At 38.4% G+C, this 23,584-nt stretch overlaps 1 protein-coding gene across 1 annotated transcript in view; it reads right to left on the bottom strand.

The window, feature by feature from the left end:
* Positions 1-462: 462 nt before the first annotated feature.
* Positions 463-23,584, bottom strand: part of BARD1 (BRCA1 associated RING domain 1) — a 52,706-nt gene continuing 29,584 nt past the window's right edge. Inside the window, 7 exon segments of the mRNA XM_009996960.1 lie at positions 463-792; positions 1,497-1,594; positions 10,953-11,045; positions 12,043-12,178; positions 13,683-13,791; positions 21,459-21,631; positions 22,325-22,405. Of these exon segments, the coding sequence (XP_009995262.1) occupies positions 463-792; positions 1,497-1,594; positions 10,953-11,045; positions 12,043-12,178; positions 13,683-13,791; positions 21,459-21,631; positions 22,325-22,405 (1,020 nt within the window).

Raw genomic sequence — 23,584 nt, forward strand, 5'->3', positions numbered from 1 at the left:
CAAACTCCAGACATTGGTACTGAAGGTGTTACCAGCTTTCTCAAATTAACTAATCACGAGATAAACAGATATATTTCCTTGTCAATGGATATTAAGCAGAAAAGAAATGGGGTCATGCTCTATCAAACAGGAAGGGCTGGTTTAAATCAAGAATGGAAAAGGTTTCATTCTGGAAAATCTTAGTCACAGAATGTCAGTGATGATTACACTTCAGTTAAATGCAAAAATAAAGCCTACTAAACAAGCCAATACACATTTCTCAATGCAGTGTGTTTCTGTCTCTCCTCCACTGTAAATTCATTTATTGCAACATACCAGGGATCTTAGTAACTCATTCACATGGCCAAAGCTCCCCTGTATTCCTAAGTGAAAAACAAATCATAGCTTCAAACCAGTGTTTACCAGAGTGTTCCAACTGCTCAAGAGTCCCATTTTAAAACCTTGCTTATGAGACACTGAGCTTCATTTTACAGGCAGGAGCTGAAATGACATCACACAGTCTATAAGCCAGCTGGAAGGGGCCATCCAGACTTTGCCCTGATTAATTTTCTCCGGCTTGAATTGAGAAGACACATCATAGATTACATACTGAGTGCAAAATCTCTGGTCAGAAGTAGGGGCTGCATGGTAAGCCACTGTATTGATGGTCTGTGTCACGTCACTGTCTGGTTTGGGCTTTCTAACCAGAATTTGTCCTCCTGCTGCTTTGACCAACTCCATAAGATCACTCTTCTGGTGATGCTTGAAAGATCCCAAAAAATAGAAGTAGCATCCATCAAACAAGTGAGGCAGCTAAGTGAAAGGAAAAAAAAACACAGTATAAATACAGGATTTCACAATTGTGCACACAGGGGAAAACAGTGGAAAGGAACAACCAGTGCCTTAAAAAAAAAAAAAAAATTTAAAATAACCAACATGGGAAGCTAGAACAGTAATTAACACGTAAGCTCCTCAGTATAAGCAATCAAGAAAAGTTTGCTTACATGGTAAATTCTTGCTTATGTTTAAATATTTTCCTGTACAACAGGGTTTAACTGTGTGCTAAGAATATTTACAGTACTGTTGTGTTTCATGAAGTTCTCCAGTGTAATCCAGAAAGTAACCAGAAATTATCCCAGTTAAATATAAAAGCGGCCCTATATGGAAACAAGTAATAAAAAAACCATTTTTCTTTCAACTTCCAGATAATTTCAACCAGGTTCTAAAGCTGAGCAGAGGGCCAAAGCAGCATCACTTCTGTCCCATCCAACCTCTTCCACTGCATGTGCTGTAGCACAGCATTCCCTCTGACAAGGTTACAGCAACATATTCACTAATAGAGAAAAATGACAGCTTTATGGGTGTTCACAGTTCTTTCCATCACCTTGCACTTAATCAAATCTCTGTACAAGACCACATTAAAATTTTACATCTCCTGCACCTGCATACGTGGCAAAGGGCAAAGCCACACGAACCAAAGGTCATTAAGATAATCTGTCTCAAGCAATAAAACCCACCAGCTGTTCTCTGTTGAGCCGACCCCTTTGTGGGCCACCTTGGATTTCATACTTCTCTTCTGGCTCTCGTACTGTGGTTTGCAGACAGGCTTGTACCCCTACAAGGCAACAAGACAGGCCAAGATTAGAGATCCCAAGTTTCAGCAGAGGCTTCCGTGTAATTTTAGGGTCTAAAGAGTCTCACTAGAAGAAAAGGATTAGCCACAATGCAAAACATAGTATCAAAGCTTGTGTGCTTTAGCAACTTGCTTTTAAAGTTAAAGAAATGTACAGCAGTGGTTGAATGCGTCAGTTGGATGGAGAGAAGCATTATAACACTAAAATCAGTGCTGTAAACACTAGGAATTATTAGCTTGTCTTCTTAGCCACTAAAGGTCAACCACTTAATGTCACATGTCAAATTGCTGATCTTTTGGAAGCTTGAAGCCAGCATGTAGAAACCAGCTCTGCTGTTATGAAATGGAAGCAATTGCCTGATAAAGAGCAATTACAAAGCAAGCAAAAAGCTGTTTCTGAACACTTATGGCCTCAAATAACAAATCAGATGGGATTTCAAGGTCTCCAAGATCAGCACAAACCGGGGATTTATGCTAGGCTTTAACAGTGGCATTGTTTTTCCTTACCACTGCTGGATAATGAGATTGTCTTTCAATGTGTTTTTACCTTGTTTTAAGGCTAGTTATCTTTTCCAACATGGAACATGCTGATGCTAATGCATGGCTAACATCAGTCGCAGGTGCTACCTGCCCTCACTTTGGGAAGAGAAATGGCTGTGGTCAATCACTCCAGGATGGAACATTTTGCCTGCACGTCCATTGTACTCATTAATAAAAATTACCCCAGAAAGAAAGTTTGCAAAGCTGATTTTGCAAGCTGTCCCACGAGGATTGACAGTGTTGTCATTCCTGAGGCAACTGATTCCCACTGTGTAAATATGGAACCCACAGTATTAAACAATACACAACCTAAACAAAACCTAGACTAAAATGTGAGGGGTTGATTTGAAAAAGGGAGAAAGCACAAGACTATGAAGAGAAGTATCACTGACAAAGGTACTAGGCTACCATTGCAACCAAGAGATAGGAATGTCTAATCTAGAGAGATCTCCAAAGCCAATTTTTAGCAATTTACCACCAGTTCATACAAATTCACAAAATGCAATGGGAATTCATGCTTTAGTTACTACAAGTCCTCCAATCCTTACATCAAAAAGGATAAACCCATACAGAAAACCACAACTGGCTGAATACTATGACAATAAATATCTCCCACCACTTGTTCATTCTTTCAAGGAGAATTCACATGAACTCCTACAAAACTAAGACAACGTAGTCATGTTTTTTTCCAGAAAAGCAACCTAAATATTCCTTTTGGTAACAGCAATGAATACTGGTAACTTCTTTTCAAAGTCCTCATAGCTCAAAAATAAATCTGAAAGATATTTCAAGGATTTTTATCATCTCAACAAGAGTTCCTCTGTTAATTTGTCTCTCACACAGCTATTCTTTCCTTCCAAAAAAATACAGCTGTTAATGGATGCCACTTACAATAAAGGAAAAACTCTCATCTCAAACCAGAAAGGTCCATTCATTAAGAGTATGTTTTATTTCAATCTACCATCAAAAGCTCAATTTCAAGGACTTTCACTCCGAGATGGGGTTTTTATAGAATCACTACATCACAAATGGAGCATCCAGTGCCAGCTTCATTAGTAAATGAAGCAAATTTGATAGGAAAGTAATAAAAGATTGAATGAATACAACAGACTAGGTCTTTGTTGCTTTCCTGAAAGAAAAAAAATTAAGTCATGAAAATGAGTGTTAGTGGAATGTCTATTTTAGCAGAAAACACATAGGTTATGTCTGTTTTGCATACATGTTTCTGTCCATTTTACACTCCCAAATCCTCTTAGAAATCTGTATGCCTCAAAATCCATTGTCACACAATTAGAACCCTGCATGAGGACTCATTCACAAGTGTCCTCTTTTCATTGCATCTATAAGAACAACAAGATAAATGTGTTTCCTTAAAAAAATGGAAATATGAGAACAGACCCTTTGTCTATGCCAGTGATGGCATCATCAGCCTTCTCATTAATTTTAACTTTTCCTAACCACCCAGTCTTAACAGTTTTATGGCATAAAAGCTGTGTTCCACATAGGATAAAAAGCCCTGGATATAACTTCTCAGTGCCCAGATGTTTCTCTCCAAAATAAATATGTTAAAAGGCAACACTTTTGGGCCTATATGCACAAAACTTTGTGGAACAACAGACTCTGGTTTTTGGTGATGGAAAAATAGTAAGTTATCAATTTCTGAACATATTTTTCATGCAAGATGTAGAAGCAGAACTTGCTCTGACTCATTGGTCTTGTCATATTTGATAGATGGTTTTCAGAACCATTGTGTTCAGGGACATTCAAATAGACTATTAATGTGCAGATAAGAAAAAGAGGAAAGAAAGTACCTGGAATCCTCAAGCTTAGAAGAGATGGTGCTTCAGGCTTCAACATATTTCATGGCACCCTTACTATCAAGAGCACAACTAATTCATAGTAAGAATGTTACTTGGAAAGAGACAAGACACAGAGTAACAGTGAAAGGAAGGCCTTGGGCACAAGAAAAAGAGGCAAACTGCCTGTCATGTGTCATCAGAGTCATGGTCTAGCTGTATATTCAGAAAACTGATGCAGTTAGCAACCAGTTTGAGGAAGGTGATTATACCCTAAGGTGAACAGTCAAGGACAACATCTATCCATGGAGGAAGGTTTCCTACCAAGAAAAAGGAAGCTAAAATAATTTAAGTGATGGAGACCAATGTCCTTTATCTGCAGACTTTGTTCACACTAATTTCTTCTCAAGTTGTCCGTTTATCTTCAGCAACTCCTGCATACAAGAAGTTTTCTATTATAGAATTTAAGGCTTCACATATCATATTAAAAAAAAAAAAAAAAAGTGACACAAAGAAGGGAACTATCCCCCATTCTTATATTTGAGATAAAATGACAGAGGGCTCAAGCTGAGTTTCTACCTAATTTATTATGTATTTGTCTAAACAAAAAGTTATCTGCCCATTCCTTTCCCCTCCTGTTCTCACAAAACTTAGTGTCAAGTTAAGTTGCTTCTAGATAATTTATTTTGCTTTACCATTTTGAGATGCAGTGACTCCAAGTGGATGCAATAGGTTCCCAAAGACATAATCAGTTTGGGCTGCATTAAGGAGTAATTTGGAAGCTTGAGGCAAGCACAAGCTTGATCATTCTAAGTCAGAGGTCTAGTGCCCTTTGACTTCAAACGGGATCCATGTTAAATAGATTCCCAGAACTGGTGAGATTACACACTCTCATTTGTATTGAAAAGCCACCAAGGAGGACTTGATGCCAAGACACTACTGAAATGAAGAGACTGAAGAAAAAAGATTTACTATTAACCTAATTAAAGTGATCACGTGACACCATCACTACACCTTCTGAAGCTGAGATGGACATCTTACACATTTCTGCAAAAAAAAATTTCACTGGTCTGAGTATCAGAAGGACAAGGATATCCTTAAAGAAGCTCTCTCAAAATGAAGGAGAAAGTAAACTTGCCTCTTGAGAGGACATCTCCAATTTTAGGAAGGGCTTAGAGATCAGTTACCTTGTTTTCCTTCCCATATTCCCAGGCTGTGCATTCTGTACAGGCAAGCCTGACTAAAAATCTAGACTGTTCTGTTATAAAATATGAATATTCATCTTAGGATCTCAGCCAATCTTGATTTATTCCTTGATACTATTGCCAATAAGAGCTGTGGACCTTCTAGGTTGGAGGTTAATCAAGTTTATTCATTTATCCCTAAAGAGGGTGATCATTGCAACTATGCTTTAATGGTTCTCTAGCTTAATCAGAGCAGTGGGATCAACTACCCACAAAAGAGAACCAAGGCAAGTGGGATTTTTTATTTCACACAGACTAGTGGGGTTTTTTTGCAATGCCCAGTTCAAATGTGCAAGGACTCATTAATAAAGCTTGCCTGACAGAAGACATACTGGGGCAAGATGGCATGTGCAGAGGGGTCATTCTTTCCTAGGAATACAGAACATTACAAGTTTAAAAGCCTCCTAAATAGCCAATTTCACACTTGTAATTTGTAGATATAAACAAGATCATTTGCACCAAATTCTAGCAAAAAAAAAAAATTGAGCCTGCATTAAAGTCCTTAGAAAATATTGCAGAAAAAGGTTTTAGCTTAACATGACTGCATTTTAGTTTGATGCCACCACATTTGGCAGGGAAAATGCTGCTTTTTTTTTTCCCCTCATTAGCAAGATCAGTAAAGCATCACTACTTACAATGATCCTTATTACTTCACTGAACAGCTGCCCCTACCCTCTCACCTTCCAGTATATGAGGAGCAAAGGTTAAAAGGGTGTAGTTTCTAACAGTATCATTAATTGACCTTTGATACAACTGTAGCTTCTAGTACTGGAAATAATGGGGGGAAAAAGAAATAAGCAAAATTTAAACCCTATAATCCTTATTCGTTTAAGTATTATTGGTTTATAATGAAACTAACTGCATCAGCAAAAACAGTTTAAACAGGATGAAGTACAAAAAAGGGCTGGGTGCCAAGAACAAGTTGTAATCACCCACAGACACCCAGGAATAGCTCTCAGTAACTCAATTAGCCTTAGTGGAGTTTTGTTGGATTTGCATTAATAAAGCAAAGAACAGGAGTTAGTCCCAAAAATCTCTTACAGCAGCTAAAAGTAATTTAGAAATACACGATGACAACAAAACCCATAAAATACTACAGATCTATGATCTAGTAGAAATTGCAACTGAAATTTCCTCAGCTCAGTCTGCACTGGGTTTTAAGACTTCCATGCAGATTAAGTAAAACCTGATGAGATTATTTTCCTAGAAAAGGAAGAAATCAGGACAGAGAGAAAGCCTGAGGGGAATTTGGCATGGCTAGCTTCAATTTGCTTTCATCAAGGCATTATGGGTCTCTACTACAGCACAGAAAAGAATATTTATACTGTCTTTTACATGCTTATAAAGTAATTTTTAATTCACAGATTTTCATGGCGTGAGGTAGAAATCTCACATGATTAAACAAGAGTAGCCCATTTTTCCAACACATGGAAATGCCACAAGATGCTTCAGAGACTTAAAAAGAACCTGCTTAAAAGCAGTAGTTAACAAATTAATCCAGGTGTTATTTATTAAACATGATGGAGCAGATGCTTAGGAAGTCTGCAAACATCAGTTCCCAGAAGGTGTAGTATGAAAAGCATTACTTCACTTAAACCCTCAAGTGTCTTGTCTTCTTTAAAACCCACTTTTTGCCACAGCTGTTTTCTAGACTGATCAAAGTGACTAGAGGTAGCCATTCCTAAGGTCAGGTGGAATTCCACTGGAAGTGCTCATCCCCTGGATGCCATCACAGGCTTTTAAATGAATGTGGTAATATTTCTCATTCCTTTTCCTTACAATGGGCTTCCTTAATGCAATGTTTTATTCAAACCCAAAGTGAATAAAGGACTCTCTAAATATGAAACCTCAGTATCTGGATAGCAGAACAGGTCTGCAGACCTTACTTCAAACCAACCCACTTCCTAGCTCTGCAGACAGAAGCAAACACCACATTTAAGACATTCTTGCCCCCACTTTCTCTTCTGCGAACCCCATCAGCCTCACAGTCTAAATTTGTCCTGATTTTGAAGCAAAACTGTTCCCTTTCTCCAGAAGGTGGGAGGGCAGAGGTTCAGCCTCTGCTGATGTGAAACATTCCACTCAGCTGTACACTAAATGCAACCAGAACATGCACACACACATTACCACCTCCCACAGAACTCCAAGTCCTTTTGTAGAAAGATACAGCCACAAAACAAGGATGAAATTCAGAAGTTTTTAGCTGTTCTAAGAAGGGAGGGCTTTGCTGAGTATCAACCTGTGATCTAAAATATGGAAGCAAGACAGTCCAGCCTGAGAAGCAGTCAGCTCCAACAGCTTTGTACTCCTCTTGTCTAAGAGCCTAAACAAGGATGGGCACATTGCTCCAAGAAATTCAGAAAGATGTTTTTGCCTTGAAATGTCAGTCATGCAATCCCCTAGCTCTTCCAGTCAACTCTCAGTTGTTCCAAGTCCTTGCAGGAAAAAAGCAGAGGGGTTTTTTTTTGCATTCTTTTGAACGATCAGAGCTGAATCACTGCTGCTGCTTCAGGTAAGCAAAACAAATGAAGGAATAAGCAATCAGAAGCTTAGTTTTCTGCCAGATATTTCACTGCAAAGACTGACATGAGCTTGTTTCAATGCTTATCTTCACCAAGATCATTTTTCATTCCCTGCTTTACCAGATGACAATTTGAAAAAAAACAAGCTGAAAAGCTATTTAAGGCTTCTGCTGGTTTTAATTACACTATTCTATGCAAAAAAAAAAAAAAAAAAAGGAATAGTGATACTTGAATCTTTTGTCTCTGCCTACTTGCAGAAGAATAATTATATACTTTGTGCCCTATTAGCATCCCAGAAATAATGAAGGCAATAAAATAATGAAACCAACGAAAGATAGAGCCAAGGGCAAGGAGCACAGTGACAGCATCTCAATTGAATTCTGTGCTGCTTTGAAAGTGGATATATTGCTGACAGGGTGTTATAGATGGAAAATATGGAACTGCAACTGGTGAGGTAAAATTTTTCTTCTGTAAAGATCTAGTACTGATCAGTGATGACATCCTTCACATCCTCACCTTCTACCTGAAGACCGTCTACCTGAACCCCAAAACTGAAGATATATTTAAATCTTGACTCTCCCATAATTAGAGGCCTTACATTTAGCTCAGACTCTGTTGGAAAATTCCATGTTACCTCTCTGGATGCTTTATCTGTGTGTACATACACACGTAAATGGAAGCATCCTAGAATTATGCAAGAGAAGGAAATTGCTTTTAGTTAGAGAAACACAGCTTGAAAGCCTGCTATAATGAAAGAGTTAACATCAGAAACACACTCTTAAGAGAAATAGTGTTTTTTGCAAGAGGGCAGTAGTTTTTTTTAAAGCGGTATAGTTATGTGTCATCTATAAATACAACTTTAGAAATAACAGTCAAATGAAGCTTACCTTGGAGTAAAAAGATTTCAAATACTCCCTTATGCACAGTCAGCATTTCATTAAGTACTACATTCAGCTTTGTTTTTTGTATATTTTAGTGAAGTTTTTGAACGTGAATCTACTTTAAGTGAATCGTTTAGAACACTGAACTATAAGCAACTCATTCAATTTATTTATAGTTGGTTTGACAGAAGCCAGGATACACACACACTTTTGGAAGTTTATTTGCATCACATTTAAAGAAACTTATCCAAGTAGAAGTCAAAAAGCCAAGATAAATAAAGAGAGAAAATATGGAAGAGAGAAGTGAAGACCTCTTTTTCCTAGACAAATGTTCCATCAGCAGGAGTCTCATTATTTGTTATAACAATCTTTAACTTGTAATGACTCTGAAGAAGACTAATAACAGACTGGTGGGAACAGATGGAGTGGTGCTGTTAATTATAGGCACTTAGCTGCATCAGACCCCATGAGTTATTACTAACATTTCCCACTAGGGAGGAGAATCACTTGCTTTTAAGTAGTATGTTGCTTACTAAGCTGGGAGCATTAGCAGTTAGGATTGTACTAATCAGTACTAACAACATAAAACTCAGCTGCAAACAAAAAATATTAAAATATTCCCTGAATAACCTCTACACTGTTTTATTTACTTATTTTTTTTTTTCTTTTCCAATCACTTCTAAATACAAAACTTCTTCCACAAAGATTTAAACTCAGGTCTCACTAGTTACATCTTCCTACAACTCAGGTGAAGTTTCCTTAGCAGATGTGTAGCCAAAAGGTAAAATGAAATACAGGAAAACCACCCTAGCACACATGAAAAAAAAACTGCTGAACTGAGTGAGCCAAGAACCTGCAACGTGATTCACCACAGAAACAGATGATTCAGTCTTAAACAGCTTATGATTCCAGAGCACCTCAACACACCCTTTCCAACTACACAATCCAAACAACACTTCTGGGCATTCTGAGTTTCTTGCTGCATCCCTACTTCCAAACAAGAAACCATCTCCCCTCTGCTCATCATCACAGTGTCTGGAGGTTATTAAATCCATCTGCTTGCTTAAGCATAAACAGTATTTCTTCATGTTACACATTCAACAAGAAGCTACCCCTATTTGGAAGAATCACAACACAAAGACAACATGTTGTCCTTTCAAAAATGCTCATGGAGCCACTGTAGGTTACAGAAAACATTTCTGACCTTGGAAAAAAAAATAAAACATGGAACAAATCCACTGTCTGGAAGTCAAATGAACACTGGGAAAGAATGAGTCCAATGGTCAAAGAGTCTGATGATGTGCTTTATTTTAAAAACTAGAATGCAGCTTTTGAGGCTTAAAGCAGTGCCTTCATAGCCATTAGTGCCTGGAAAATTTAGACTGTGAAAGAATCCTTATATTCTAATATTTAGTCACAGTACAAAACTGGAATTAAATCTGTCTGAGTTTTCCATGGATAATTAACTCATTTGTAGTATACTTATTAGTTAAAAGGACTTATCTACAAAGGTCAAGGGGAAGAATATGGTTTTTACAACTTCTGTGAAAGAAGATACCAAGAAATGCATTTGTAAGAATAAATAAAAACCAGACTTTGGGGTGCAAGCCCACAGAACAGCTGTACAACAAAGCACACACTATATAAAAAGAAATGACAGCCTGCATGAAAGATCACATCAAAACAACTACTTGTGTGCTAAGGGGTCACTGCAAATCATCTTGGAGGTTACTATTTTAGTTGGAGAGCACTCCAGTCTGCAGGGCTCACAGAAATGGGTACTGGAAGTCACACACACAGCTGATCTGCCTGAGCCTGTGACTGCAAAGAGCCTGGTGAATTTCTCAACAACTAGAGAACTTGTAATAGAAAGTACAAACAGGGGTTATGATCAGCTAAGCAGCATAACTTTAGTTGCAAGTGCAACTTCCAACAGATGCTTATGCGTAAATAGGCAACACCTCACCTTCCTACAGACCTTAATCACAAAAGCTTCCTAGCAATTTCAATGGAAGCTGCTTAAGAGAAATCCAATAATTTAAAGCATTCCTTCCTCCTCTCCCAGGATATTTTCCATAGGCTTCCAAATCACCCTCAATGAGCAATGAACAAATTCACTCCTCTCTGATATTTAGGGTATGACCTACCTAATACATCTAATAATTAAATGCACACATTTGCCAAGAAAGGAGTAGTTGTATTTAATTAAATCTCTTGTCATTCAGGAGATTAAAAAACAAAACCCTCACACTTTATGTTAAGCTATTAGGGCAGTTGCTGAGAATTAAAATTCTCTGGAATCAGACCTACAACTTCTGGTTAAAAAGACCAAGGAATCCCATATATTTAGTACTTACATTCAAACTTGAGGACCCAACATCCAGTCAGAACAGCCATCATGCATTTGACAGTACTTGGCATTGGAACATCAGGGATAACAAGATGAGTTACTAGGAGAAAGATTACATCAGTAGAACTAAAAGCACATAAAAATCAGAACCATGCCTGGCTGAAAAACCATCAATCACCATTTAAAGAATAAATAGCCTATAATAATTTAAAAACCACTCTTTATTATCAACCACTCTTTCCAGCACAAGTATGTGATTTTTGAGACTAAGACACCAGTAAGTAGAAGAGCTATTGGAAATTTTGTGAGTTTCAATATGTACTTGCTGTGAAAAAGGGAAGCCATGTTTTTGCAGTTCTAAGCTAACACTTAAATCTTTAAAGGAGGCTCCTGTTTACAGAAGGGTTTTTGGTCCTTTTAAAGTTATTTAAGAGTCTGACTATGGGATCTCCCTGCAAATAGAACTCAACTCACAATTCTGGGGTTAGTAGTCAGGGTGTCAAAGATTGCAGGGGGAAATCACTTTGCCTTTCTTTCATAAGGGGAAGCAACGCTTTAAAGACAAAGTAATAGGTAGGATAAGACAAGATTCCCCCATCCTGCAAAGGGAACAAAAAAGACCCCCAAGCCTCATAAATTGGCTCCATTGTCTTAATGAAGAACAATACTTGAAGGAAGGTAGCACGTGAGAAGCAATTTGTAAACTTTTAGCCAGATCCTTCTAAAGGAATCATCTCCCTTTGGTTCAATTATGATAAAAAGATAGAAACCTGTCAGGATGTCTTATACAAGCAGGGAGCTTAAAGTTGGTAAAAGAGGTGTAAAGAGAAGAGGTCTGTCAGGAGGACTTAGATATTTTAAATAAGACAAAATACTGTCAAATTGTGGCTCCCCTAGAGTGTCCTGCCTCAGTAACTGGGCAGGTTTTACATGGGTTTACATGCAACAACACACAATCTAGGGCTGTAACTCAGGGATTTCAGAAACTAGCCTTATTAGGAATGATTTAAAAGCCCCATTCCTACTATCTTAAACAATGAAGTGCAGAACTGTAATTACTTATATTTGGACAGAGATATCTCAACACGTCTACATACCTCTGCTGTTAAACTCAGTATACCTTCGAGCCTTCAGAACTGTTGCTAGTTGGTCCAGCAATTTCTGTTGTTTGGAACTAAGACTGCTCCCCAGTATACCAAGAGGTCCATCTCTTGGCTGGCTGGAGCTCAGAACCTGCATGAACAGCAAATCCTACAATAAGCAGAATGTTTGGGAACACAAAGAAAGCAACTAACTTTTCTGATAGCTCTATTTAATAAGAAGAAGCATTTTGAAAAACAAGTCATGGCAAGCTTAGCAGACAAGGTCCCTAAATAAATCTGTTACAAACCAGCTCTAGAGGAAAAAGCTTGACATTAGAGGTACTTTGTTTAGCTTATGCAAGTTGCCAAAACAGCTTGTGCATCAGTTTTTTCTTCTTTTAAAAAAACAACAAACAAAAGACACTGGTGTTTATACATATAGCTGGTTGAATATTGTGTAAACACCCTTGCTGACTGCAGTGTTGAAGGTGAAAAAAGTTTCCTAATGAATTAGTGAAGCCTTCTACTTCTAGTGAGTTATTACCACCAGATACACTACCAATGTGTTGAGTAACCTATATAATTAATACCCACATTGCCTTGTACTAAAACATCCCTAATACATTGCCACGTTATGGAATGAAGGCTGTAGATTTTTTTATGTGGCTATTTCTAATGCAAAGTAAGAGGAACTGCTTGCTCAAGTGTTATGCTGGCACAGATGTGATACTTCAGCTCCTGGATCTTTCTAAGTACTCCCAGATTCCATAGTACAGATGTGTCTTCAAGATCCAGCTACCCTAAAGCCTCAGGCTTTGGATCACACCCTCCATATGAGCTGATAACCAACCACTGGCACACACTCATCCCACAGCAAATGCAATATTGATTGTTTTGTTTGAGACACAAGAGCTGCAACTCACATTTGCCACATGTGGGAGGAACAGTCATATCCTTGCCAAGTTAGGAGTTTACTTTTGGCCAATGGGTATCTTATTACCTCAGTGAGGTAGGAAGGGTCATAACTGGCTGTACACCCTGGAGTAGACTAGGACTGCTTGTACCAGCCACATCAGTTTAATCATCATTCATTAAGAAGCACAAAGCATTTCATAATGCAGTAGCTTGTTAAATCTGAATAACCCAATTTTGGTCACAAGTCCTGAGAAGTCTTTTGCAGAAAAGGGGAAAAACAAAAACCTCAAAACAATCTTTCAAAAGCTGTTTTCTACTCCTGAGCTGGTATCTTCACCATTTGACAAAGGACAGTACTGGAACAGCTTTTTAAAGATACACAAAGCACCTGGAGTAAAGACTGCTGCTGCTTTCAGCCAGTTTGGCAAGAAGAACAAATTTAAATACACAGAAAACCACCAACAACAGCAAAGTTCAATCAATGATACTTCAAGAATAACACAGCGTGCATTCCCACATTACAAGAAACACCCTTTTTTTTTTCTCAGATAAAGCTGTATCACAGCTTTGTGTGCCCCACATACATTCTAGAAATACTGTCCAAGTTACTTTCCCAGCCTATTTTATATCTCCCTGCAAAGACAGGTAACATACTGTACTTTGGACCAGGCCTTCAATATTTACAGGATTAACTTAGTCTTTAATAAGCAAAACAAAACAAAAACCCCACAAACACTTACCTCAGAGGATTGGTTAAGTGAAAGTGATTGATTCTTCACTGGTAACATTAGCACAGATTTCATCTTTTCACCTTCTGCATAGTCCACAGGCCGCAGACCAAATATATTCCTGGCAAAACAAGAACAGATGGGTTTAAGTAAATAAAATGTGACATGATTCTTAACTAACTGGGCACATGAGCTGGGTATCTTTCCCTCCCACTTTCTTATTAATATGTAATTTCAGCGAAAAGCCATGAAGCTTCAAGTAAGAACTGCATCCAAGACAGATGGACACTGAATTACAAGCTGCTGCATTCAGCTGAGAAGTAAAGGCTGTTCAGATCAGTATGTTCAGTTAAACAAACCACTCATTAAACTTTTCAAGATGCACTTTGATATCATTCACAAGACCCAGGAATTTCAATTCAATCTTTCGCTGCCAATCATACAACTAGGAAATGTGTTTTTGGTTTACCCTTTGGCCATAAAAGACATGTCAGAGGATTCTACACACTGTGTTAAACATTGGATGGAGCTTGCTGTGGTTATGCTTCTGTGGGGAAAGGTATCTGCTTCCTACTGGGGAACAGTGGCTCCTTTGCAGTTCCAAAATGTGAGCATGTACCTCATTTTCCCTCAGTGTGCTGTTACACAGAACATATCATAGCAAATTCATTCAGGTTTTTGATGGTTTGCCAATTGTGTTGAACACCAATCATCCTATGTGGCATCCCTTAGTTATTAGATATGCTTCAAGACCCATTTCCTCCTCCATTCTTTTAGCTTTACTCAGACAGATACAATTTGCTAGAAACACAACATCAAACATAGACATAACTTCTATCTCTTCTTCAGCACAAAACAGGTATAATTGCCATTAACAAACATGATCCTCGGCCAGTACTGTCAGGAAACATTCTGCTTGCTCTGCCTTTTGCAAGAATAATGGCTGATCCTCTTCTCCCCATCTCATGTAGCTCCAGCTCTCAAAAGGCATAATAAGAGCTTGTTATGAAGGGGGAGCTTGTCACCAAGAACAAAGTAAGTAACTGAAATCTGGCAAGCTTAGTCATCAAACAATTAAACACTTAAAGAGGTCAAAAAACCATTACATCTTCAAAGCACTGTCTCAGCCACACGTTCCTGTGCAGAGCAGGACTCTAGGAAGCTTTCTTTATAGGGAACTATATATAAGACCATAACTCAGCCCAGCCCAAAGAGAGGCTCCAATCCTTAAGTCTTCATTCTGACTTCACTGTGGGGCTTTGGCCAGTGCAAAGCTGAAAGATGCATCTGAGCTTAGCACCTTTCTATGCTCCTAGCTGAGCCCTGCTCACTAACAGAGCCTCTTGGGAAAACAACAATCCACAAAAAAATCCCATCCAGAAGGTTCTGGGATGGTATTTCACAATTGCTAATTTTACAGTATTACCAAGCCCAAGCTATTCTGTGTTGCTAATGAGCAAAGAGCTGGTATAATACAAAGTCTGCAGACTAAAAGATAATTGGTTAAATCTCAGCCCAGTCCTGGTAGTTGCAGCCTATTAAATATTGTCATGCTGCTCCTGCTTTGTCATGCATCATCAGGGAAGCTCTTGCCCTTTCTTTAAATAAGGGCCATATTCAACTCAAACTGCTGCAGGACAGCTCCTCCGAACAATGCATCTGGGCTGGTGGTGGAATTAGCACACACCAAAATCACCTTTAGACTGACCTTTTACTGTGAACTAAGCAGGGGGAGGAAATCATTGCACATGAGTAGCAGAGGATTGCGAGTGTCTCCCCCATAAATTACAGTGAGATCCTTGAATGTTGGAAAAATATTCTTGAATGTTTACCATAGATAATATATAGGCCACCACAGTTAAATATAGAATATTTTTTGCCAATTAAACTGCACAAATGGGGACTCCAGCTAACTCCTCTGTATTCACTTAATTTTTTTTTGCCCATTTTAAAAATCTTTTCAGTTGTTTCTTGCAGTGTGTTGCAAAATGCTATCCTGTCATGATGCAGCATTGACGAATTAATGGCTATTCATAGGATGTTAAGCTACAGTTAAAGTAAGAGCTGACAAACTTGGCAGCTCAGGTCTGAAGAAAAGGAACCCATCAAGGGATGGATTTAAGTTTTCAGTATTTGCAAAGGAGCAGACTGTTGAGCTTAAGTGAGAAAAAGGAGATGAAACAGGAGAAAAAGGGGTTTACAAAATAACATCTAAGGTAACGAACACGTGCAGACAATAGATTTAGAGTATGGTGTTGTTTTAACTTGCACATCCTTTTCAAAGGAAAAGGATGAAAACCAGATTAGTTCTTTTTATTTAGGCACTCACTAACCATCCAAAAACCATGATCAGAAAGAGATCTTTCCTAGGCTGTTGGCACAATTGTCACTTGAGTTACTTTATATTAAGAATGTGTACTATTTTTAGCCCTATGATCAGGATCAAGGACCAGATCTGTGCAGCCACAAGAACACCATTAAGCCACAGGAATGGGAAACAGAAGCTTTTTGCAAAAATATGTGCTCACATCCATCTATTCAGCCAAGCTGAACGTGGGAAATCATCCACCTTGTTCAGAGTAAAAAAAGCATTTTGACCTAGTTTGCAAAACAAAAGTGGGACACGTACACGAGGTCCACCCTAACACCCAAACACAGCATTTTTAGAAATATCAGTAACTGTGTTTTTGTCCTCCTAGTGTCAGCCTGGATGGATTGAGCATGGGTTTGGTGCATGTGACTGCTTAACAGAACAAGTTCCACACTCAGAAGACAGAACTGTTTCTATAAGAGAGAAATAAGTGTCTCTGGTGCTTAAGCTAGAATACAAGATCTCCAAGACATACTTCTTTCGACCAGAATGCAAGTGGACTTCTTGCAAGTTCTTTTAAACCTTCAAGAGTCAGATGTATCCTTTGATGCAAGCAGTCTCCTATTAGTCAGTCATCAAGGTACTGAACAGTCAGTAGAGGGCTATTATAGCTAGAACCAATTCCAATCAAAGAGTGAGATGTCTGTGCTGACAATAAAGATGAGCTCAGTGAAGAGCAAGTCAAAGTAATCTGCTGAGTATGACTTTAGATGAGATGACAGATGATATCTTAAGGATTGACAGATCAAAGAACTTCTTATGAAAAGCTTTAGAAATCGGATTCAGTTTATGGGGCAACACTGCTGAAGTCTTAGGTATGAAGACAACAGAGGCAAAAAAACTTACCAACTACTTTTTAAATGCTTCAGTCACTACGTGACCAGAGAAAAGAACAAAAACAGGAAGACACTTCTGTCACTTCTTTAGAAGCCACAAACTTGCACAGCTTCTGACACAAGCTAACAATGACTATGTAACAAATTGTAATCAGGAGTAGTAAGCTGCTCCAATTTGATACCAGAAGTTACTTACTGTTCCACAGCTGAGCCTAACCCAAGTTTTACCCAAGCTCCACAAGAGCTTGAACGGAATGGAAGTCCTGGAACCAGGTCCCAGTGCAATACTGTAACCACTGATTCCTATGAAAGACCTGACTAGTTTGGAGCTCTCCAGCCAGAATCACATTTTGAGAGTGTGCTAAGCAGAAAACTTTTTTGAACCTGACGAAAGAAAATTCAATCTGTATAGTCAGAAAGACCAGCTTAGACATCCAAACAGAGCCAGGGTTTTAATTAACCTGCTGTCAGCAAGAAATTAAACATGCTGTCTTACACTTAGACAGTGAAGTGCTGCATTATCTTGACTTGGAAAAAGCAGACAAAGTTATGTCAGTGTCATGGGTCTAATACCTCCTGAAATTAACCACAGGTTATAATAACTTTTGCCCCACAACCATTTATAATAAAGGACCACAGTCTATCCCTATGCACTCCCACAGACTCACAACTACTCAAAGACAGCTAAGACCTAAAATAATAGGACAACACAACAATTTTTACTAATGCTAAACTTACTGTGCATGAAGAACTGGCAAGATAGCCCATTTGAGTGAAAGCATTTAGGAAGTACTGTGAAATTGCAAATGCACAGATCTAATTTTTCAAATCACTTGACTTGCTATGAAGCAAGAAAAAAAGACAGGATTCAAGAGAGTGAGCACATGAAAAAAAGCTACAAAAGTATAAATTAGCTATGTGTAGGAGATTAACTTAAAAAATTTAACTAGACCAGCAGGACAATTAATAGGTCCACTGGTCCATATAATATTTTTCATTTGTAGTTCATATCTTCCTCAGTCAGTGAAAACTTTGGAAGGCGAATGAAGTGCCACATCTTACAAATTAAAAAAAAAAAAGAAAAATTTTTAAAAAATGCTGGTCAAGGAATACTGAAATCCCAGGATTGCTTTCTGGTAAAAGAGGTAGCTATCTGTACTTGCTTGGTCCAAAAGATATGTAGCTGCTTCATACTACATACAGTTAACTTCTTAATGCACTAGGTATTAACACGCCACGAGAAAAATTAGCTTGAAAGACACTTGGGAGTGAGGTGCACTTGATGGGTCTGTGAACCTGATGATCTAAATCTGAAGTTGTGAAGCCTGATGATCTAAATCTGAAGTTGTGAAGCCTGAGATCCCTGATGGATGGGGTTATGCTAATACCTGTGTGTCTTGTGAATTGAGGTCCCTTTGAAAGAGGTTGTATTTGCTCCCAGATATATCTTAGATCTCTCTACAGACCAGTGGATCTTACCTGCCTTTGGGCCTGCTGTCAGTAAACATTGCAAATCTTTTGAAAATATTTAATCTTGAACAACTGAGTATCATACTAAATTTCAAAACTACTGCTCTAAGCAGGCTATTCAACACAAGCTATATTTTTGTTCCAATAAATTAACTCTCCAACACACAAGCAACACTAAGACAAAACGGAGTTGATTCTACAGTCAAAACAGGAGCAAAACATGAGTCACTTTTGTGAGGTTTCATGCTATATATTTCATACTGTCCCAAGTAACATTTGAATACGTTTATCATGTGCACATTTTATTTAGCTTTTAGCTAAAAGAAAAGACTAAGTAACCACAGTGAACTCATCAAACTTTGCTCCCCACCCTCATGAGGTAATGAAGAATCACTAATGCCAAGATAAAGAGGGCCTCTCCTGGGCTGAAAGTTAGTTCATTGAGACCCTGAAGAGCCCACTAAAGGACTAAAGAGAATTTCATACATATAAAAAAGAAAACTAAAATTAGACTAAATTATCAGTGTGGCAAAATTGGTTAGTTACAGTCTTAACTCACACACTGCGTTCCTCAGGTGCATTCCTAAAGAAACTAAAGCTTTGAGAAGGGTTGTAAATTCTCATCCCTGCTCAATATCTGCATGAAAGACCCTAAAGTAATAACGGGAAGGTGAGTAGATCCTGCATTAAGTACAAAGAGGCCAATTACAACCAACCATACTAAAAAAAACAACCTAATTGCAACATCTTAAGTGATCACCCTGTTCTCACTTCCTAATTTTAAAATTGTGGTCTGCAGCTCTCAGGGATCTAGGGGAAAGTCACTGAAGAGAAGCAAGCTTCTTGTCAGATGTGACTTCATTATAAGAGCACCTGCATCCACCAGAAAAAAATCTTTAAACCTTTTTTCATTAACGAAGGTTCAAATCCACTTATCTAGACAAAGCCAACCACTGTTAAATTAGAACAACAACTACCAGAGGCAGTGGAATAAAAAAGTCCTGTGAGATCTGCAAAGTCATGATCTAGGAAAAGATCATGGCACAACTCATTGTTGAAGCAAGCAGGGAACAGAAAGGAAGGAAGGCACAAGACATTCTCAGAAGTCCCAGACATCCTGTTCTTGTTTCTACTGCTTCTTGGTAGTGTTTGGAAGAGGTCAGTAAACCCTTACTTTTCAAGCTTGAACACTTTGCTTGTCCTTCCCTTCCTCTGTATCTCTAATGCTCCCTGTAAAAACAGGCAGGGGGAAGAACCTACCCCTTTCCATCATCAATGCAATAGTAACATGTGCAGTAGCATTTCAGCCAGAGATAGAGAACGAGCCTACAAAAGATTCAGAAGCCTCAATTTTTCCAGGGGGAACAGAAATGACTGGATTTTTGCCAAAGCATCTGTGCTTCCTTTTGCCAGACAATTGAAACAAAGATTAAAAGCAGTTAAATTTGTTCCCAGGAAGATTTTTAGTTAAATGAAAAAACTGCATACATATTTATTAACACCACACACACAAGATTCCAAGTACTCTGGAGGTTAAGTCAAGAACAGTGCATACTTAGAAGTGGGTCAGAAGCCACTTTTGATACTCTAGAGGTACTGCAAGACAGAGCTAGTTGCAGAGTTATGACATAGCCTGTATCACTTTTTTTATTCCTGAACATTACCTGTCTTCAGTGAAAAGCTAGAACAGAGTTCAAGGTTTACATAAACCACTCTCTCCATGATTAAAAAGCTTCTGTTTCAATAAAAAGTCATGTTTGCTCAGGTAGAATGAGCTGGAAGAGGTTCAGCTTCATCTCAGTTTGCTTGAACACAAGCAGCAGAGACTAAGGCTAGTGAGAGACTTGGGAGAGTCCACTGCTGGCATGTCGAGTCATGGCTGTACAAGTCTACCAGTGCTTCAAGTCCTGACAAATCCTTGTGTCAAAGCTGTTGGCTTTGCTATGCTCTCAAATCCCAGAGAGATACCTGGTATCACACAACTAGTTCCTAATATTCAAGTAGCTTGAAAATTAGCCTCTGAAGCTGCCAGCTTTTCAAGGTGTAATGCATTAGTCTTTGTTGTTCAAGTACAAAGTGAAGATGAACAACAGATCCTTGTTTTATTTTTTTCATGTTGAAGTTTAGTGAGTTTGTTGGTTTGTTTTTTTTTCTTTTGAACTCCAGTATATTCAAGATTGGGACTGTTTTTTAAAATCCTGTGGCTTTCCACTGACTACCTTAATTCTGTAAGCTTCGAGAGCAAATAGCAAGAGCAGAAGTGATTAAGCTGAACTTGTTCTGCTTAATGTGACTGGCAAGGAAATTAATGTCATGCAAGACTGCATCCTATCCTGTTACTATACACACACACCTATAGACAACATGCATTGGACTCAAGTTTTATACACACAGGCCCTGGCACAACAGCAATACTACACCACCTAAAACCACATTCAGTGTCTGAAATGCTAATAGCTTGCAGGGTTATTCATAGACTAAGAGATTCTTTAGCACCTCCTATGCACAAATACCAAAATACTCATGGCGTGTAAATGTGTAGAAGATTCAACTGAAAATATTTATAAGCTTTTTTTTTTTTTTTTTTAAATTAAAAAGTGTACCAAGGATTAGTACTTTGATCCAGAATGAAAAAAATAAAAAACACTCCCCTAATCTCTGCCTGTGCCTGTCATTTGTGAAGGTAGAATAGACTGGACCAAAACACCTTCTGCAAGTACTGTAGTAAAGGTAAAGACACAAAAACACCTGTAGCAGTTCAAAGCTCATCAAACTCAGCATCTTAGGTCTGACAGTAGTTATAACAAGATAACAAGAGCAAAATGTAAGAATAGGATAAGCTTTTTTTTTTTAACTTTCCTAGTACAGTTTCCAATACTCCTGCTATCTATCACTTAGAGGTCCTCAAAAGCTTAAAACAAAGAAAGACAGAAAGGAAACACCTACCTGGAAAAGGAGTATAAGTATAGCAGAGCATATGATTAACACCCTCCTCACTTCACATAAATTAGATTTATTACTAGGCTTTACTTCATATCGACTTAACAAACACCCCAGAAGTTGTAGCTGTAGTTAATGCCACAGTTAAAATACCATTCCAGATGTACTTACACTGCATCACAGGAGGCACCATGCAAAAGCAGCAGCTCAGCAATGCTCACGTGCCCGTTCTTGGCAGCATCATGGAGTGGCGAGTCATTCTGATAGCCTGTGGTATTCACCAGTGCCTTGAATTGCAGCAACAGCTCCACCACTTCTTTGTGCCCATGGTTGCATGCTTCATGCTAGTCAGGTAAACCCACAGGAGAGGAAACTCAGGTGAAACAGAACTCAGAGGAAGGACTCCTGTCACACCCCTTAACACATTCTTTTTCAAACACCTCTCAGTAGGTGGTTGGGGAAGACAATGAAAGGATACTGCATTGTATTCCACACAGGAATTAACCTTGGAACTAGCACTATTAAAAGGCAGAAAAACTGAGCATAGACCAGTTGTGTGCAAATTAGACTGCCAGGAACAAAGCTTCCCAGATTACAAACTCTGTCAAGAGTATGCTTCAGGAGAGGAAGAAGTTATGGTTGAAAAGAACCTTTTGTTTATTTTCTGTACTTGAAGTGAATAATTTTTTCATTCAATTACTTGACACATTTCCAAAATGGTAAAAAACACCAAGGATATTAAGAAACCATAAAATATACACATTCTCTGCAATTGATCATTTTCTAGTTATCATAGTTATATTTTCTGCACTTGTAGGCTGATAGATTTCTTGGCATGCACTACCCTAGCAGAGCAGAGTTAGATTTGGGCAGTAGCTGCTAATAAATTTGCTTGTTTATCACCACTTCTTCACTTTGCATAATTCTTTGTCACCTAAATGTGTGTAAAAGGAACTAAGATATGAGAGACGAAAGGAGGGATGCAATGAAATCTAATTACAGACAGGTAACAACAGAAAGAAGACTTCAGCACTTACCAGTGGTGTCCAGCCAGCATTATCTTTGACATTGGGATCTGCCCCGTTTTTCAGCAGCTGTTCAACAGTTGCTAAGTCACCCTACACAGGAAAAAAAACCCACAGTTACTAAACAGTTACTAAAAAGCAATGAAGGCACACAAAGACAACAAAAATTTGAGAGAAGTAGAATCATAACATTAACTGCAATAAAAATGTTATTACACAAGTCTTCCATTTATTGCCAGGATACCAAAAACTCAACTGTTTTGGAGACCACTGATTTACCATTATTGTTCATTTAGAGGCACCTAGATGTTTACACAGATATATATTTTTAGATAAAAACATACACATAAGACTTAATAAATGGGCATATTTGTGCTGCTTGCAATTTGTGTACTACAGTCAACTACAAGGATTAAAATCAGGAACATTTATTTATTCACAAATTCCTTTAACATTTTTGTCAAACTAATCTAAGCAACTGGCTAGAAACATGCACAGGTGAAATAGACTAAGAAGCCTGACAAGCTTCTATAAATTGTTTTCCCACAAGCCTAAAGGAAAAGGGAAAGACTTCTATTTAGCACTGCAATTATTATTACTCATGCTGAATCTCCCTGACACTTTCTCTGACAGTTATTCTACAAACACAATTTTAATTTGCTTTTTGGAAGAACACTATATTCTGATTTTACTATAAATAAGGAAACGTATGTGGAAAAGGGTAGAAATTGATGCAGAGATTAGGAGAAGAGGAAAAAGGTTCAGTAGAGAAAAGGCAAAGGAAGCAACTGGGCAGAATTTGTGAATCAGAGGTTTTGACACTCTTAAAAGTCAAGAGTAAGAGAGAAAATCAGTAATAAGATTGGAGCATATACAGATCAAGCTATAAATAGGCAAGGAGAAGCCTCCTGCAGAAGCTGAGGCAAGGAAATCTCTGCAGTGCAGGTCTTAAAAGAAGATGGAAAAACTAACTCAAAGAGACCAAAACCAAGCAGACTCTGACCTCCTTCTCCTTTCACCATCCAAGCCCCAGCAGGTTGGTTCTTAAAACTCACTTGGTGCCCTGTCAGCCAGTTCCTGCTTCTGGCATTTGTTACTACAGAGCAGCAATGGCAAAGGTCTGCCTTACTGGAAGAGGCACCACAAAGGCTGTTCCAAAATGCTTGCTACAGTGCTGGGAACCCTCCACAGCTGCAGATACCAAATAATAGGGCCAGACTGTCCCACACCTCTCAAGCATTTACCTGCACTATAACAGATTAGGCACAGTTA

The sequence above is a fragment of the Chaetura pelagica genome, unplaced genomic scaffold, assembly GCF_000747805.2.
Source record: "Chaetura pelagica isolate M959 unplaced genomic scaffold, ChaPel_1.0 scaffold300, whole genome shotgun sequence".
Classification (NCBI taxonomy): domain Eukaryota; kingdom Metazoa; phylum Chordata; class Aves; order Apodiformes; family Apodidae; genus Chaetura; species Chaetura pelagica.